The 16,393-nt window shown below is 44.0% G+C and overlaps 5 protein-coding genes across 6 annotated transcripts; 2 read left to right on the top strand and 3 right to left on the bottom strand.

Moving 5' to 3' along the window:
- Positions 1 to 2,816, bottom strand: zgc:112285 (uncharacterized protein LOC561476 homolog). Its single transcript, XM_053881418.1, has 6 exons — positions 2,667 to 2,816; positions 2,490 to 2,599; positions 1,252 to 1,346; positions 912 to 1,192; positions 659 to 822; positions 1 to 294 (listed from the first exon to the last, which is right to left on the bottom strand). Exons 1-6 carry the CDS (start codon positions 2,788 to 2,790, stop codon positions 115 to 117), a joined length of 954 nt encoding a protein of 317 aa, XP_053737393.1. The 5' UTR covers positions 2,791 to 2,816; the 3' UTR covers positions 1 to 114.
- A 1,279-nt stretch (positions 2,817 to 4,095) lies between these two features.
- Positions 4,096 to 7,438, bottom strand: LOC128748755 (uncharacterized). Its single transcript, XM_053847722.1, has 2 exons — positions 7,244 to 7,438; positions 4,096 to 6,204 (listed from the first exon to the last, which is right to left on the bottom strand). The coding sequence occupies exon 2, from the start codon at positions 6,187 to 6,189 to the stop codon at positions 4,312 to 4,314; it is 1,878 nt and encodes a 625-aa protein (XP_053703697.1). The 5' UTR covers positions 6,190 to 6,204; positions 7,244 to 7,438; the 3' UTR covers positions 4,096 to 4,311.
- An 874-nt stretch (positions 7,439 to 8,312) lies between these two features.
- On the top strand, positions 8,313 to 10,929 carry syt15 (synaptotagmin XV). The gene is made up of 7 exons (XM_053853480.1): positions 8,313 to 8,510; positions 8,904 to 9,097; positions 9,229 to 9,521; positions 9,872 to 10,039; positions 10,363 to 10,471; positions 10,542 to 10,724; positions 10,790 to 10,929. Exons 1-7 carry the CDS (start codon positions 8,329 to 8,331, stop codon positions 10,927 to 10,929), a joined length of 1,269 nt encoding a protein of 422 aa, XP_053709455.1. The 5' UTR covers positions 8,313 to 8,328.
- A 386-nt stretch (positions 10,930 to 11,315) lies between these two features.
- Positions 11,316 to 13,595, top strand: nat9 (N-acetyltransferase 9 (GCN5-related, putative)). The gene is made up of 6 exons (XM_053875711.1): positions 11,316 to 11,424; positions 11,562 to 11,671; positions 11,780 to 11,920; positions 12,000 to 12,059; positions 12,250 to 12,344; positions 12,443 to 13,595. The coding sequence occupies exons 1-6, from the start codon at positions 11,318 to 11,320 to the stop codon at positions 12,590 to 12,592; spliced, it is 663 nt and encodes a 220-aa protein (XP_053731686.1). The 5' UTR covers positions 11,316 to 11,317; the 3' UTR covers positions 12,593 to 13,595.
- lrrc59 (leucine rich repeat containing 59) lies at positions 12,963 to 16,268 on the bottom strand. Of its 2 annotated transcripts, none has more exons than XM_053875691.1 (8): positions 16,123 to 16,268; positions 15,930 to 16,054; positions 15,790 to 15,849; positions 14,942 to 15,100; positions 14,676 to 14,780; positions 14,537 to 14,609; positions 14,278 to 14,475; positions 12,963 to 14,127 (listed from the first exon to the last, which is right to left on the bottom strand). In XM_053875691.1, the coding sequence occupies exons 2-8, from the start codon at positions 16,029 to 16,031 to the stop codon at positions 13,844 to 13,846; spliced, it is 981 nt and encodes a 326-aa protein (XP_053731666.1). In that variant the 5' UTR covers positions 16,032 to 16,054; positions 16,123 to 16,268; the 3' UTR covers positions 12,963 to 13,843. The 2 variants fall into 2 exon arrangements, with proteins under 2 accessions (XP_053731666.1, XP_053731674.1); XM_053875699.1 differs by having other exon boundaries at positions 15,930 to 16,051; positions 16,123 to 16,232.
- Positions 16,269 to 16,393: the final 125 nt, after the last annotated feature.

Below are 16,393 nucleotides of genomic sequence, written 5' to 3' on the forward strand. Positions count from 1 at the left end.
TTATTCTTTATTCCCTTCAAGTTCCCCATCATCACAAAGGCAGTTTCCCTTCTCTGGGGCATGGATGGTGAACCTGTGTTTAAATGTTAAATAATGCAATTTTCCCATCACCCTTTAGTGGAGGAAGAAGTCTCTGATGCGCGTCGCCTCTATCCAGGAGAAGTAGGCAGTGGTGCGAGTGAAGACACTAGGCTTGTTCTCCACTGTGCAGCCGATCGGGCCAAAGCTGACAACACCGTGCACTTCCCAACGGTCCCTGCCCAGCTGGCACATCAGTGGACCACCAGAGTCGCCCTGGCACGGAAGGAAACAACAAACTTCCAGCTCAGCTTTAAATTCTCTCTCTTGGAAATAATGTGTTTGATTTGCAGTCAGAAGTGAGGTTATCATACCTACAGTGGAAAGACTAGGTTAAGAGCAAGACAACACATCTTAATTTTGGATCCAGAAAAGGATTTTTACATGACAAAAAAATGTAATGTCATTTTAGAAGCACTTCATACTTAATTGAATTTATTCTCCAGTTGACCCACACATCTGTGGTCTCCTGCGTATGAATATGATATTTAACATTCAAACAACCCACCTCCTCACCTGCTTCCATCGCTGCCCGACAGAAAAGGCCAATACTGTGCGTTCATTTCCCTTTTTTTTTTACCTGACAAGCAGCAGGTGGATCCTCTGTGTCTCTGAATCCAGCGCAGATCATCGAGTCCCGGACTCGGTCTCCCCAGAACTTCTTCTGCCGACAAGTTTTGTAGTCGATAATTGGAAGGCGGGCTTGATTGAGAGACTCTGCCAGAGACACGTTTTCCTTCCCTCCTTAAACCAACGCATTATTTGTCACAGTTCATCCGATTGTGTTCTCTGTTTATTGATGTGATTCAGGTCTTAGTCTATCTTCGACTCACCCCTGGTGTCTCCCCATCCTGTCACCCAGCAGTAGTGTCCTGGTTGAAGACGTGTCCGTGTGCGCGGCAGGCAGGCGTAGCGAATGAAGTTGGAGGGCAGGATGTCTGTGGCAGCTTTCACCAGGGCGATGTCATAGTCCAGCTCGCTGTGTGCTGGGTAGCGGAAGTTCTCGTGTCTGTAGATTCTCTTCACTGGGTAAATCCTCTCTGTCACCTCAGTCTTCTTCAGGTAGTGCTTCCCCAAGACAATCCTCCAACTCCCTGCGTCCTCCGCTTTACCTCTGGAACGACACTTGTTTTTTTTAATGCTCTTCTTCAATCCTTTTGAACATAAACTTACTTTTGGAAGCAATGAGCAGCAGTGAGGACCCAGTTTTTGTGGATCAGAGTTCCTCCACAGACGTGAATGTAATGTTTGCTTCCTCTGGGCCGAACCTGAGGGAGAAACATCTTAGCTTTGTCAACATTCCTGAGACAGCTTTGCTATGAATCTCATGATGGCTTCTCACATTGTATCAAAGCAAGTCAACCACCATACTATGAAGCAGATTCATTTCCTTGTGTTAATGATCTGCTGTCCTTGTGACCCAAAATTCAGCCTCAAAACAGAAGTGCACAAACGGCACCATGAATGCGACTCTTGTCTACCAATGCCACCAGCTGGATTACATCATCTGCAAATAGCAAAATGAATAAAATTGTAAAATGTTTTACAGTGATCAAAATGTATGAATGGGTGCAGCAACCTCAGTCATGTAGAGTCCTATTGGTTTATCATGGTGAACGCTCCTACTCTCTCCCCAATGATCACTGGCTTTGGGTAAAGACTGAAAGAACAAGATCTTAGACCAAATTTTCACCACAGTGTTGCAAAAAGCAGCTTTTCATGCTGTTATCAACCTGACTGTTTAGTCGGAGCTGTTGTGGTAAACCACCTAAACAAAAATATTGAGTACAATACATATATTGTATGTGTTTGGACACTAGTATTGAATATGTTGTTTTATGTCTAAAACCAGAAAACTAGACTTAAAACTTGAATTACCAAGCATGACGGCACCATTGTGGGGGCAGGTAAATATTCATACTGTAATATCAGTCAGTTGCTTACCCAAACACGTTTTCAAGTTTAAAATGCCCATGATCGTCTTGACGGGTTGTTTCAGTTATAGTCCACAAGAGAGCAGCACAGGTGTTGAGCACAGGCTCGTAGTTAAGTAAAGGCTACAAACATCTGACGGGTGATCAGAATCAGCTTTATTGCCAAGGTCAATGAGGATCCCACCAACTAAGTGCCATGGAACAACGTGCAATAATGAACACAACATAATCACAATGATAATAATAATAGTAATAATAATAATAATAATAATCAACAAATAAATATTAAAAATAAATAAAAATAAACTATAATAACAGATCTAACAAATAAATAAATAACCCACAAAGGGAGGAAAGGACAATCAGTTAGTTGCTACACATCCTTTTAGCTATTCTCGTGTCTGTTATTATTGATGAAGCATCAAAAACACTGACCCAAATGTTGATATTTTTGGATAATGTAAAGGTCACATGTACCTGCAGAGAAGCCTGCCACGGCCAGGAGTGAGGCCTGGCTTCGTAACCTGACACGATCCTCTCAGCCATGTTGGGCTTGTAGTAGGGCTGCCCACAGTCCTTGGGCCAGTCTGGTGACACAGACCAGTGAAGTATTGAGAAACATGCCACATGTGTGACCTAAGCGTGTGCTCTTACCAAGGTGGAGGACTTTGTGCTGTGGCTGCTGCTCATCTACGAGTGTATATGCTGCTGCGGGCAGATGTGCTGGACTTAACACCAGCAGTAGGAGAAGATGGAGAGGAGGTCCAGGAGCATCCATCGTAGTGCCTTTCAATCACTGTCCGGCACAAGTGTGGAGCTTTTTATACCAGGCAGTGAGATCCAGGTCCACAGCAGCACAGCAGCGAGGGACAATAAGTGTTGTCACAACAAAGCTGCAGCGCTGGATTGTTCTCCTGGAGCTCTGAGTTTCCACTTGTTCCCATCAGCACTTTCACTTACATGTTTGCTCACAGTACACATGTCGGTGGGCGCTAGACAATGGCAACTCACAAACATCGTGTGGTGTCACATGATGCGATGCTACTGACATTGTGACCTTTACTTGACCTTTCTCTTGGTTAAAAAATAGGTCTTTGATTATTAAAAACTGTTCTATATGTAGAAATTGGGAGGAATAATATCGACCACAATTGATGAAATTTATTTCAACCAGGACGACAAGAGGTTCATTTTTTTTAACTAGAGTAAACAACTTACAAACAATTGTGGGGTTCTTTCAAGGACTTTCTGAGTGAAGAACAGCTTCAAAGATTCCTCACTGATTCATCTGCTGCTAGCGTCCTCTTACCTGGGATAGAACACGCATCCACGTCTTAGATCAGGCACTCTGGATCAAGCTCAAGGTTTCTTCAGCAGGGGATTGTAGTTACTGCTGTCGATGGGGTGAAATGTATTCGGCAGGCTCCTGAAGAGACACAGTGACAAAGCCGAGCGCAGGTGTGTCTTCTACTTGGGATACGTCTCAGGTATCAGAGAGGTTGGATGATTGGAAGGTCAGACACAGTGGTAATGACTATGGAAATGAAAATACAATGTTGTGATGGGACTTCAGAACTTTGCCCTCTGTTTAACTAGCTCTAACTGAACATCATGAGATGTTTCGAAGCCCCATTTAACGTCTTCAGCTTTGATCCAGAGTCCACCATTTCTCTATCCTGATGACAAACAGATTTCTGTGATCCCTCAATATATGCAGACACAATTTGAAAAGTGTCTTATATGGTTTATTTATTGATGGGTAACATGTTTGTAAATTTACTGATGAAAAAATAGAAAAGTTGGAAATTTGTGTCAGAGATTATAAATTTGTTTGTCCAGCCACTAAGAAAAAGACACCTCAATGAAATTGCTGCAATGAGAACTGAATGAAAAAAACATTGCCATCGGCTCAGTTCATCAACATTGCTTATTTATTTTATTCCAGATTTTGAGACTGTCAAGTTAAGTTGTGAACTTTCTGAAATGTCTCCTGATGCACGCAGCTCATCAATTTGCACCATCCATCCATACGGCTCCACAAACTGATCCATATTGATGTCAAATGTCATGCTGTTAGATGTTTAGATGATTTCACCTCTTAAGGAAGTAAATCTTTTCTCACCATTAGAATCCTCTCAACAAAGGAATAGAACCAAAGACTCTTTAAAAAAGCAGGCAGATAAATAACCATCTGTAGCAACACTGTTAGTTCTCAGATTTCAACTTTAATGAAAGCCTCTTTGGACATGGATTTTCAAATTTCAAAGCATGTCCAGAGTCACCGATAGGAATGGAAAAGTTATCTGCCGTCTGCCTTCTTGGATCCTCCACACCATCCAGGTCTCAGTGATCTGATCACGCCTTTCTTCCGCAGTTGTACACTCCCATGAGGGGAAAGGGATTTTAAATTCCCTTCTCTGCCATAAACCTCTTCTTCCTCTGTGGCATCCATGCTGACTGGCCTGGATGCTTCTGTGAGCTCCTCACATTTACTTCTTCTTCTGTCGGCCACTTCCCTCTCTTCCCCGGGATATGAGCCCTTCTGTGGCTCACCATCAGGGTAATCTGCATCCTCTGCCATGGCCTTGGAATTGTTTGTTATTTGAGGAGGTTTTGGTGCCTTTTTCTTCTTAGAGCTCCGTCTCGGAGTTCGAGGACTGTTCTGAAGTTCTAGGTGTCTACGAATAGCAGTACTTAGGACCTCTGGGTCCACAGAAGCTCCATGTACGTCCCAAGTCATCCCATCTTCATCCCATTGCACCTGCTTCATGCTGCTCCTCCTGCCCTGCTCGTCTCTGTCTTCACCCTGGATCTTCAAACATGACCTCCTCCTCTCCATCTGTGGAATTGCAGGGGGGAGCACGTCTCTTTTCTCATCTTCATCACCGCTGCTAACTGGCATCATGCTGAAGGACGGAGACACCAGATTGGAGTGGGAGCCCATTGAAGACTTCAGGTTCAGTCTAGATCCAGGTGGTGAGCCCAGAATAGAGTGGGAGCCCATGTTGGAGGTGTTTCTCTTTAGGTTCCACCATGAGCTGACCGGGGTGATTGTCTGTACGCCTGTGTCTACAAGTTCAGGCTGAGAAGTCATTGTTGCCTCATCCTTCAACACTTCCACCTTTTTGATGGCACTGATGTGGCACCTACAGCACTCTCTCAGTTGGGAGTCACTGAAGGAAGATATAAGTTTAGACCTCCAACCTTGGACTGCAAGGCGACTCTGAGCAGGTTCTTCAGGAGCATCTGGTTGACATATTGAGGCTGCGTGTATGTCTAGCTCCTGCCCATCTTCTGAATTTATTGGCTCATTTTCTGACTCCATCACAGGACTATCTAAGTTTTGTTCATTGAAAAACTGCCCACAGTGTAACTCTGGAGTGATGCTATCCACACATCCAGGATCTGGCAGCACACCGTCATCCATGCTGGACGGGGATAAAATGGGGGGAGGAAATTGAAAAACAAGTGAACTATTGTCCAAGTAGCCGTCATCGTCTGGTAGCTGTGAGGTGACTGACTTTCTGTAGGGAGAGAGCTGAGGAGAGTCCCTCTGACGAGGCCTATTCATTGCCAGCGGGGAAGATTTCATAATGTCCACAAGAGGTAAAGTGGGCGTGACCAGCGGGGAGATGAATGGGGAAGGTGTAGTTGGGGATGCCATGGCTCTGGATAATGGAGAATCCGGTGTACCAGTGGAAATGGTCTCCTGGGTAGCACTGCTAGGGCGAGAGGACCCCCCTCTCCACACTATTGTGTCAGGAGTGCTGCTGCGGCTGTATGTGCTACTGCAGCCACTCCAGCGCTGCGTATTGGCGATCCAGCGGTCACTGAGGGCAGGGGGGCTGTGAGGTTCTAGGTGCTGCCCTGCCATCAGTGATCGAAGGCTCCCCACCTGCGTTGTTTGCAGTTGCCTGAGAGGGTTGTGTTCGGAGTGTGTGTTGGTGCTAGAGCTGCGTCGCAGGTCCATTCCTGTCCACGATGGATCCCGCAGGTGTGGCGGCCCTGTAGCCATTAGCACATCCATTGAGCTTTTAGACAGAGAGAAGATTGGCGACCTTGGATCCTCATCGTCCGATCTTTCAAGGCGTGTTGCGTTGGTGTGAGGTGCGGCCTGACTGATGGGACTATAGAGGGACTGGTAGCTGTCAGAAGCAGGACGCACTGGCCTCGCCATGGCACCAGCATCAACCTGCAAACCATGAAGGTTAAACTTGTAATGTCGATTACGAAACACAAATAGATTTAGCAATAGGAATAACTCGTCCTGACCAAAAAATCCTAACTGAGGCAAAACTGTGTCATATGTTTGGTAGAAGGTCCCTGAACAAAACTGAACTACTGTCATTTTCTACCTCCTGTTAAAGCGCGCTAGCTATTGCCTGGCTTTGCTGGCTATCAGAACGGTAAGAGCAGAACGGCCGGCAGAACAGTGATGGTAAGTGGAAAACCACACACGATTGTATGAAAATATTTCCATGTTGCACTTATCAGTTCTCCATTGTCATGTTTCTACAATGCTTAAAGTCCTACAATGGAGTCAAGCCTGTAGTTTCAAGTCAAGCCTGAGCTATTATGGTTTAAAATGACCCTGAGTCATCACTGTGGAGTTGTGTCTTCTCTGTGGTCCAGTTTCCGCTTACAGTCCAAAGATATACCAGGATTATTGGAGACTCAAAAAGGCTGCAGTTGTGAGTAGTTGTATGTGATGGACTCGTGGGCTGGTGTCCTATCTCTGGCATCTATTTCCTCTTGCTTCTGTGACCTCACTTAAGGGAATAAGTGGAAAAAATGGATTGTTCCAAACTAGCATTTTAAGCTTTGTTTTTGGCGCCCATGTCCCAGCCTACACAATAGCAAGCATTCCAAGATTAGCCTAATGAGATTACGGAATCCAGATTATTTGATCATTGAGACAAAACAGAGATTTATCAAAGCAGATGTAATGTGGCGATTATCGGCTTGTCCACTCCGGACACAAAAGAACGGACCATTTTGTCTCCATCAGGACAATATGAACATTATTCCCACATTCTTTTCCCTTCATCATGTGTGACAAACGATTTTAACGTCCATTAGATCATTTTGACGATAAAATGCATTAGATCATTGCAATGGACTTGGAAGAACACATTCCCATCACTAGTGAAGCCAGGAAGGCACATTCAAATGTCTTTTACGGTGTAGATGGCCCTTGCTGTTCCAACAAATTTCTAAATAAAAAGGCTTACCTCAAAGTGCAAGGCTTGCGTCCTCCTTTGCCCCCTGCCCTGGCATAGAGAAGACAGGGCCAGTTGGCATAATTTCTTTCTCAGACCTTCTCCAATTCAATATTAAACTCTACGCACTTATTCATCCACCTGACCCTCTCTACCGCTGAGACGACAGACTTTGGAGCACAATTGCAACACACTTTTGCAAATATTCTTATGTGGAATTTTAACGTTGTGGGAGGTGCGTGAGTGTGAGGAAGCTCTTAGGATTACCTTTAATCTCATTTGCTTTCGTCCAATCTCTGTACAGTCGCAGTGTATGTGTGTGTGTGTTCGTGTGTGTGTGTGTACAGCAGGAGGATGAACAGCTAATGAGCATTGTGATTCTTAATAAAAACGGGTCAACAGTCAGGAAGGCCACCAGTCACCTCTATCAACAGGAAAGCGCTGTGTTTTTCAGAAAAATGCTGAATGGTTTAGAATTTATTTTGCTTAGCATTTACGTAAATTTTAAGGGTCAAACCAATGACTGTCAAATGCTAATAGTTCACCATCCATGTATCTTCCACAAATAGTTTCTCAGCCATCTCTTGTCTGCTCTGTCAATCATATGCCCAGAAGTCAAAACCACCAATGAGGCAAGAAATCCACAATGAATGAGCCAAAAGATGCTGCTTGAAGATCCAGCCACTTGGTTCCTTTCCAGTGGATGGTACATGTATTTAGATGGCAGAACACAGAGAATCACATCCATGTTCAGTTTAGTGACATTTTGGACCCCACAGGGAAGCAATCTCAGGAAGTTAAGATGGCATCACTGCCCTGCCTTCACATCTGTCGATGACAATCCAGTAGGTACAGCATCATCGTCCCCAGAAATCACAGTCGATCAGGTGAAGTCCTCCATTACACTGCAAGAGAGTTCAGAGTTTGACTTCAGCCTGTGAGAAGCAGCCAGCTGCATTGCACTATCAGAGCTCACCAGAGTCACTCACTGTAAACAAACTACAACACAGCAGCGGCAGGGAAATTCGAAGAAGCAAGGGGCAATTCTGAACAAACTGATCGGGAGAAACATCAAACTTTCACCTGGATATGCTGAGATGTTGCTGTTAGCTGTGGGACTTGCGGCAGGTTCACTGCTTCTGGTGCTACTGGGTCTTCTGTTGTGTGCTTTGCGAAGGAGGAGGCAGCGGAGACAATACGAGGAGTTAGTGCCGACCCTGACTTTGGGAACAGCTCGTCCAACTCCAGTCATCATGGTTTCTCAAGGAATTTGGACTAAGTAAGTGTGAATAAAAATTCCTCTGTCAAGCTATGTTGTCTCTTCCAGTTGTGAAAGGATGTTAGGTCTAACTCGAAAGAATGTCATCTGATTTGAAAGACAGCCTTTTGGCTTCTAAGTCTTTGCTGAATACCTCCTGCAGCAGTAGTTCTCAACCCCAATACGATGGATACGAAAATATTTCAGTGAAGAACCCCATGAAAAACGCCAGAGATTTTAAACTAAAACCAATTTATCAATGTGAGAGTTGTTCAACTTGGCAGTCCTTGACATGTGCAATATATTTTTGATGTATTGAGTACCACTGTTCACTGTTTTTGTAGCATGAACCCAAGCCAATGGTAAGACTACTCCATCTTTCTTTATATAACGTTGTCCTACTGTTTGTCCAAGTCCCAGTGAAATCCCATTCACATTACCACCACGTTTTGTACCACGAAATCATGAAGACTTGAAGTTGACGGAGATCCAAGAGAAACAAAAGGAGGAGAAGGAGGTGGAGGAGGAGGAGAAGGCAAAGATGGAGGAGATAAAGATGCCCACTCCAAGAGACATACTCGCTCACCGGGGCTCACTTTCAGTCAGAAGTAAGATGTCAGTTTGAGATTTGGTCTGGTGCTTTTCTACACAGATGGATCATACCAGAGCCTGGATGGCTATGGTGACACTGTTGACTCCAATGTATGTATCTGACAGTACTTGTTTTTGCTCCCACCAGGTTGGTATCCAGTTGGGACAGTTCTAGCTGGTCTCTACTCTGGTCAACCAGTAAGCGAGGTGGTAGCGCCACCACCTGGTATGGCCACACGCCTCTGCTTCTCAGTAGAGTATCGTCACAGCAGTGAGCAGCTCATGGTGTCCTTGCTTCGTCTGGGGAACCTCCCTCCACGTTTCCACGGGAACAAGACTCTAGTTGAGCTCCGGCTTCTACCAGATGACCGGCGCCCTCGCCAGGCCAAAGCCAGGGGAACTGGACCGGACCCAGAGTTCAACGACTGCTTTGTATTCCAGGTGATGACTATTGGGTGTGTTGACCCATTTTTCCTTTCTATATAAACAAAACTTAAAAGTTCATAAATATAAGAACATTGATCTGCATTTAAAAGGCTGATATACACTGAGACATAGTACTCTATCATCTATCTATCTTTGAAGTGATGCTTATTTTGTGATTGATGGGCTGAATATATTTGTCATGATTATTGTGCGCATGTCAGAAATTTCTAATGCGCTACTAATTTGTGCTTCTTCATTAACCCGCTATGTTGATGCATATGAGTAACTGCATAGAGTTTTCTTGTGTTTCGTGTTGGGGTAGTGAGTGAATATTATTTGCGGCCGTCCTAAACAATTGTGTCCAGGTTTCGGGTGTGAGTGTTTCTCAGAGCACGCTCAGTGTGTGTGTCCTGAGTGTCACACAAGATTGCAAGCGCCAAGCTGTGGGCCGGGTTCTCTTTACTTTAGAAGGGGAGCTGGGTCAGGCTGGAAGGGTTCTCTGGAGAGACCTGGAGCCAGAGGACCACACACAGGTACACAAACACGCTTGACCTGCCTTTGGAATGCTCTTTATTTAACTGTATGTAAAGATTGTGTGTACGTAAATATATTGTATGTATTTTGTATTTTGCATTTCATATTTAACATTTCATATTCATATTTTTGTTGTTTACAGAGAATGTTAAAATACAAACAAAATGTTTGCGATTAATAGCGTTTTTTTCTGATTCTGATTCTAAGCAAATATACGCGGTGTAACCATTATACACAACCAATTGCATAACCTCCAGTTTAACACATTAGACTCACAGAATAACGTGATGTGATATTGAAAAATAACTTCTCCAACATTCAGCATTCAGAGCTGGGTGACGTCCTGGTGTCTCTAAGCTACAGTCCGTCACTACAGCGTCTGTCAGTGGTGGCTCTGAGAGCCCGCGGCCTGCAGCTGCTGTCAGACGCAGGTAAAAGATCATGGCTGTGAGTTCTTAAAATAATATTCACCCATCATGCAGCAATCTTTTTATGTCTTAGGTGTGTGTGTCCAGGTGAGCCTCCGGATACACACTCAAGTTGTGAAGGTGAAGTGCAGTGGGGTGATCAAGGCCGATGCCGACCCGCACTTTAACCACAGGATGACGTTTAAGCTGCGGGTCCAACACTTGGATGAGGCCTGTCTGCGGTTTGAGCTGCAGCAGGTGAATGATGTCCGGACAGGTGAGGGTCTTCCAGTGATACCACGACATCTGGAACAGCTAAATACCCCACGTGCTGTTTTTCAGATCCAGTCGTTCTACTGGGAGCCCTGGTTTTGGGGCCTTTCATGTACGCCCGGGGTCTTCAGCTGCAGCACTGGATGGACATGATCAACGCACCGCAGGAGTCGGTCAAAATGTGGCATGGACTCAGCAGAGCCACTTAGCAGTGCAACAGAAAATAAACTTGAGGGTCAAAAGAAAACAAACGTTATCATCTCTCAAATTGTTTTGTTGACATTTTCAAAATGTATAAACTTGTTAAAGACATGACAAATCCAATTTTTACTGCAATCTATTACATTTAACAAATAAAAAAAACTTCTCTGCGTGTGCTAAATGACACGGACAGTTTTCACTCCCATTAATGCTGCTCTTTGACAACCACAGTTATAAGTACTTTCCTGCTATCATTAATTCACAAGAGACGCCCTGGTCCTAGACGTAAATGATGCATATTTAGAGATGTCCAGCAGAGGCGCCAAGTGAGCTCGTGAGCCATCGCTGCTACATGTTTAGAGCGCCGAGTAAGTCAGCTCGCTGCTCTACTTGCGCATGCGTGTTTACACCAGTCCAGTTAAAACCATGAAGATAAATGAAAACACATTACTAGAAGGTCACCAAGTTCTTCTTGTGCCCTACAACGCTGAGCATGTGCCCAGGTGAGCTTAAACACTCGTCGTGTGTTTCCGTCTTGCGTTCTGATCTCAGATAAATAAATGAATACTGCTTTCATCGTGTTATTACTTTGCCGTCCGTTTGGTAATAGTCGTAATGAGCCCTGTGTTAAACTTGTCAGGTATCACGAATGGATGAAGTCACCTGAGCTGCAGCAGCTGACTGCATCAGAGCCACTGACACTGGAGCAGGAGTACGACATGCAGAAGAGCTGGAGGGAAGACGACGACAGTGAGCTCTAAATGACGTTCTATATCTAAAGTTGCATGGACGGCGTGCAAATTGGCAGTGACGTGACGCCACAGAGACCACAAGAGTTCAATTCACTATTTCCTCCAGAATGCACCTTTATCATCTTGGACAAGCAACGATGGACAGATCCGGGAGTGGACAAGGAGCAGTGCATGATCGGGGATGTCAACATCTTCCTGACTGACCCCGCAGACACATCTCTGGCCGAGCTAGAGGTCATGGTAGCAGGTGAGTTATTTTGAGGCGCAAGACTGGCAGTAAAGCATCAACACGAAAGGTATTGTATGGTCTTGATTCTGTTTTTCAGAGTCCAGTTTCAGAGGAAAAGGTATCGGGAAGGAAGTGACACAAATGATGATGCACTATGGTGAGTTTTGTTTGCTTTTGTACACAGAGCAAGAGTATGAGTTACTATCCTCAAGAACAGACTTTAGCTGCTGTGGATCTGGGATATTCTAGACACAATCTTCAAATGTCTCCATTGAGTTTGAAGACTCATGACCTGATCACATGGTCATTGGTCTAATGTCCTCTCAAAGTCTTCTTTTTTCTGTCAGGGGTTGCGAAACTTGGAATCAAAAAGTTTGAAGTCAAAATCGGCTTGGACAACAAAGCAAGCATTGCCTTGTTCAAGAAACTGAACTTCAGGGAGGTAAGACTATGAAAACTATGAAAAATCCCAGGGATTCTTCAGGAACGAGTAATAATTGAAATAATTGAATTCAATAATTGACTGTCTCCTCCTCGCAGGTGTCGTTGTGTAACGTGTTCAAAGAAGTGACTCTCGAGCTGACTGTGAGCGATTCTGTTCAAACAACGTTGTTAAACAACATGAGCTACATGAAGGAGAGAGACTACAAAGACGCCTGCAGCTATAGACAGGAAGTGACAGCACAGTGACACGAGACGTCTGTTTCAATGCGTCAGAAGTTAATCTGTCATTATTTTAAACATATACGTTCTCGTGCTAAAGTGAAATACAGCTTTTCAAAAGAGCAACCTGTAACATTTACTTTACAAATTGCAAGTCACAGAAAATAAAACTTTAATTTATAAGCATGAATCTCAGCAGTGCCATAAGTTATAACTATAACGTGAGCTATTTCATTTTTTACTGTGAATTTCCAACAATTATGTGCAAAAACTTTTACTCTTTATGTATTGGTGTAAAGCATTATGACATTGGCACTCACTTCGCACCAACACCAGGCTGGATTCAAGGACGACTCAAACAGGGTAGAGCTAGTGTGTAAATACAACCGCTTACTCATTGCAGTGCAAAGCTCTTTATTTTTGTTGGTACAGATGATAATGGAGCAATGATTGCAGAAAATAAAACAATTATAATCTTGCTTTGCACTTTAAGGCTTATTTCTTTTAAATTGGAGAGTAAAATCCTATTTTAACAATCAAACAGAGGAACTGAAGTGTTCGATTTGTATTTAGAGTTTTAATTGTACATGTCTTAAATCTTCTCACCCCTTGTTTCCACCTTTGGTTCCAGATGAATTATGAACAAAAACTTTGCGGTGATCATTTAAACAATTATGTTTTTATAATTCATTTTGAATGACTGGAAATTCAGTATGCACAGCCCATAATGATTCATAGAAATATTGACTTTCTTCCTTTATGTAATGTTTTTTGACTTTTTTTTTAACATGCAGATGGATCCATTTCATTGCACGCGATAGTATTTCAAGTATAGTCCCCTGTATTGTCACATTTCATTACTGTTTTTGCAAATCTGCTTTTGTTTTCAGATCTATTGATCAAGTCTGTTTTTGAAACATACTGTATTTATGCAACTGCCTGATGAATCAAATGTGATGAAAATAGCTCTGTCAGTTCTTGACAGTGTAATAATGTAAACATCTGCCTACATTTTATTAAACTTTGGTGACCCAAGAAAAGTAAAACGGTGGAATTCATCTCCAGTTTGCATGCAAGAATGGACATCAGCTGGTTAAGACAGAGGAAGTGAACATAGTCGTCACTGCCCAGGATGACATCATTGCTTACTCGTGCCATTCTGCTGGTGGTTAATGTTAGTAAAAACAGGAGTACAAGACAATTCCATAGGAACGATTCCAACATTCATCTTCCTCAGTCTCTCAACACCACAGGACTGAAAAACAGATCCCGGTAGGTTTAGTTCTTCGACACTTGTGTTGATTCTAGAAACTCTTTGGCAGCAGACGACATGTTCTGAATGAACTGTCGAACCACCACCTCCTGATTCTGGGCCCAGGAGAAGCAGTCGTCCACAGCGCTGTTTATCGGCACGCACGTTGCTGCCCTCTGCAGGTCAGTGAAGCGACATGCAACAGCTGTTCCTACCAGCCCCAGAAGGAGCAGCAAGAGTAGTTTGAACACCAGGCTCAGGAGGGAACGCTGAGCTTTGGGTGCAGGTTTCACTGTGGCCTTCTTCACTGCTGCAAGATGAGAACAGGAGAAATGCTTACACGAGTTCACCATTTCCACACAAACTATGTCGTGCGATCCATTAACGTTCAAAGAAAGATGTTCCAGATGAATACGCACTTTATTAATAGTTGTGTGGAAAAAGAAAAACAAGAACCTACCTGGTGTTTGTCCGTTCTTCTTCTTCTTCTCCTTCTCCTCCTTCTTTTTCTGTTGCTGCTCTTGTAAAGCCTGCGCCGCCATCTGAGCCATGTACTCCTGCCTCCTCTTCTCTTTCTCCTCAGCCTTCTCCCGTTTACGAGCCTCCTTCCGTTTGGCCTCCTTCTCCTTCTGCTTTGCCTCCTTCTTTCTCTCCAGCTCTTTATATATTGAGAAGAATCAGTTCCTTCATATCAGTCATGAGTGATGCGATTCGCTTACCTCTCTGTCTCAGGAGTTGTTTCTCTCGCGCTTGATCCACCTCTTCCTGAATGACTCGCATGTGCTGCAGCACCTGACGGGAGCCAGATGTGTTACAGGAAGCCCCCACTGAAGAATCTATGCAGACCACCTCACTCACCTTGGTGGCACACTGTTTGCACTGTTTCTCATCCAGACAATCCCCTGCTGCCTTCGCCAGACCCACCTCAAGAGGGTTATCCTTCAGATCCAGCCATTTCAGACTCTGACAAACAACACACACAAAAAGATGAGATAATTGTAATAGATTTTCTAAAAAGCACATCTAAATCAGCCTTCTTGTGCAGTTTTTGTTTTCATTCCATTGCTTGTACTTGTCAACCCTTTCCCCACAATTCTGTGGCTAACTGTGTACATCACACTCACCCTCAGCTGAGCGAAACTGACAGGCAGCACACTCAGCTTGTTGTTGTAAAGGTCCAGGTGTTGGAGGTTGACCAGGTTCCCAAGGTCATCTGGCAAACAGGTCAGTTGATTTTTACTGAGGTCCACCTTTGTCAGGTGCGTCAGGTTACAGAACTCTGGCTGAAAATGTAATCAAATAAAAACATCACTTCAGAGCAACAATAACATTCTGGGTACAACGGGTTCCATGTTGACATACATTTCAGGAGGTTACGGTTTTGAACCACCATCAAACAGTTCTAAACCACAACTCCTATTTTGATCCCATGATCAGAGGGGACAGAAATGCTCCTCTGCTGCCAAGCTAATGATTTCTGCCACAAGAATTGAAACCTTTTGACATATATCAGTAGAAACTCTGCAATCCAAACACGCACCCAAAAAGGAATCTTTAGTTCCCAATTGAGATTTTATCAGGAGCTCTGGAGCAACTCTTGTCATGGCAGTTTGCATCCGAATGCAAAGCAGAGATGTGTATAAAAAGCTTAAGAATCGGCTCAGTGGAAGTAACCGTGAATTTGCTATTCCACACATGAGTTACATTCAAAAACACATTGCTTGAGTGGACATTTTGTTCTTCACTAGAAGGACAAAAATGATGGGTGGGCTCTGCCATGGTCTCAAAACCCTCTATGTACTGTACGTCTCCACTGATGCCCATACAATTGAGGAAGCCATGAATCAAAACTGAATATCAATGCAGAAAAAGACTACATATATTTAGGTTTAATAACAATCTCTGTCCTGCAAGAAACGAAACAATTAAGAGTTTAATCTGAACGAATGAGGTTGTGAAGTGTTTTACTTACAGGAAGGAAGGGGATGTTGTTACACGACAAGTCCACCACGGTTGCTTTGGGATACAGAGCCTGTAGGGGAACAAGGGATCACTAGCTTTAGAACTCAGTCCAGTTGAAATGAGCAGCTGATCTGGAGCGCAGCAACTCACAAGCTCTTTGACCGGCACTTCGGTCAGGTTGCAAAGACTCAGATCGACTTCATTTCCGTCTATTTTATCCTTGAGATTCAACACTTTGCCAGTCTTACTCATCTCGGAACCTTTGACACAGTCTCCTGAATCAATGGAAAGTCAGTGACTCACAAGAATGAATTCTGCAGTTGGTTTTTCCAACGCAACTCACCCGTAGTTTAAGCCGAGGCGAAACGCACACCGAGTGACCTTGGTGAGATTGAAAAATATGCGGCCGAAAATGAAAAAAAGTTAAAAGCCCGTAGCGCAGAGAAACGTCAGTTTTGATAGTGAGAAGAGGCTGAATGAAAATCCACGTCACTGATTGAGCCGCAGACAGGCAGCAGCGCCACCTATAGTTCCGGAGGGGGTGGTACATGGACAACCCAGACGTTGTTGTTAATGCGGCCGATTTTTCATGGAATTTCATACTGCAACAACAC

The sequence above is a fragment of the Synchiropus splendidus genome, chromosome 1 (assembly GCF_027744825.2).
Source record: "Synchiropus splendidus isolate RoL2022-P1 chromosome 1, RoL_Sspl_1.0, whole genome shotgun sequence".
In the NCBI taxonomy this organism is placed as follows: Eukaryota; Metazoa; Chordata; class Actinopteri; order Syngnathiformes; family Callionymidae; genus Synchiropus; species Synchiropus splendidus.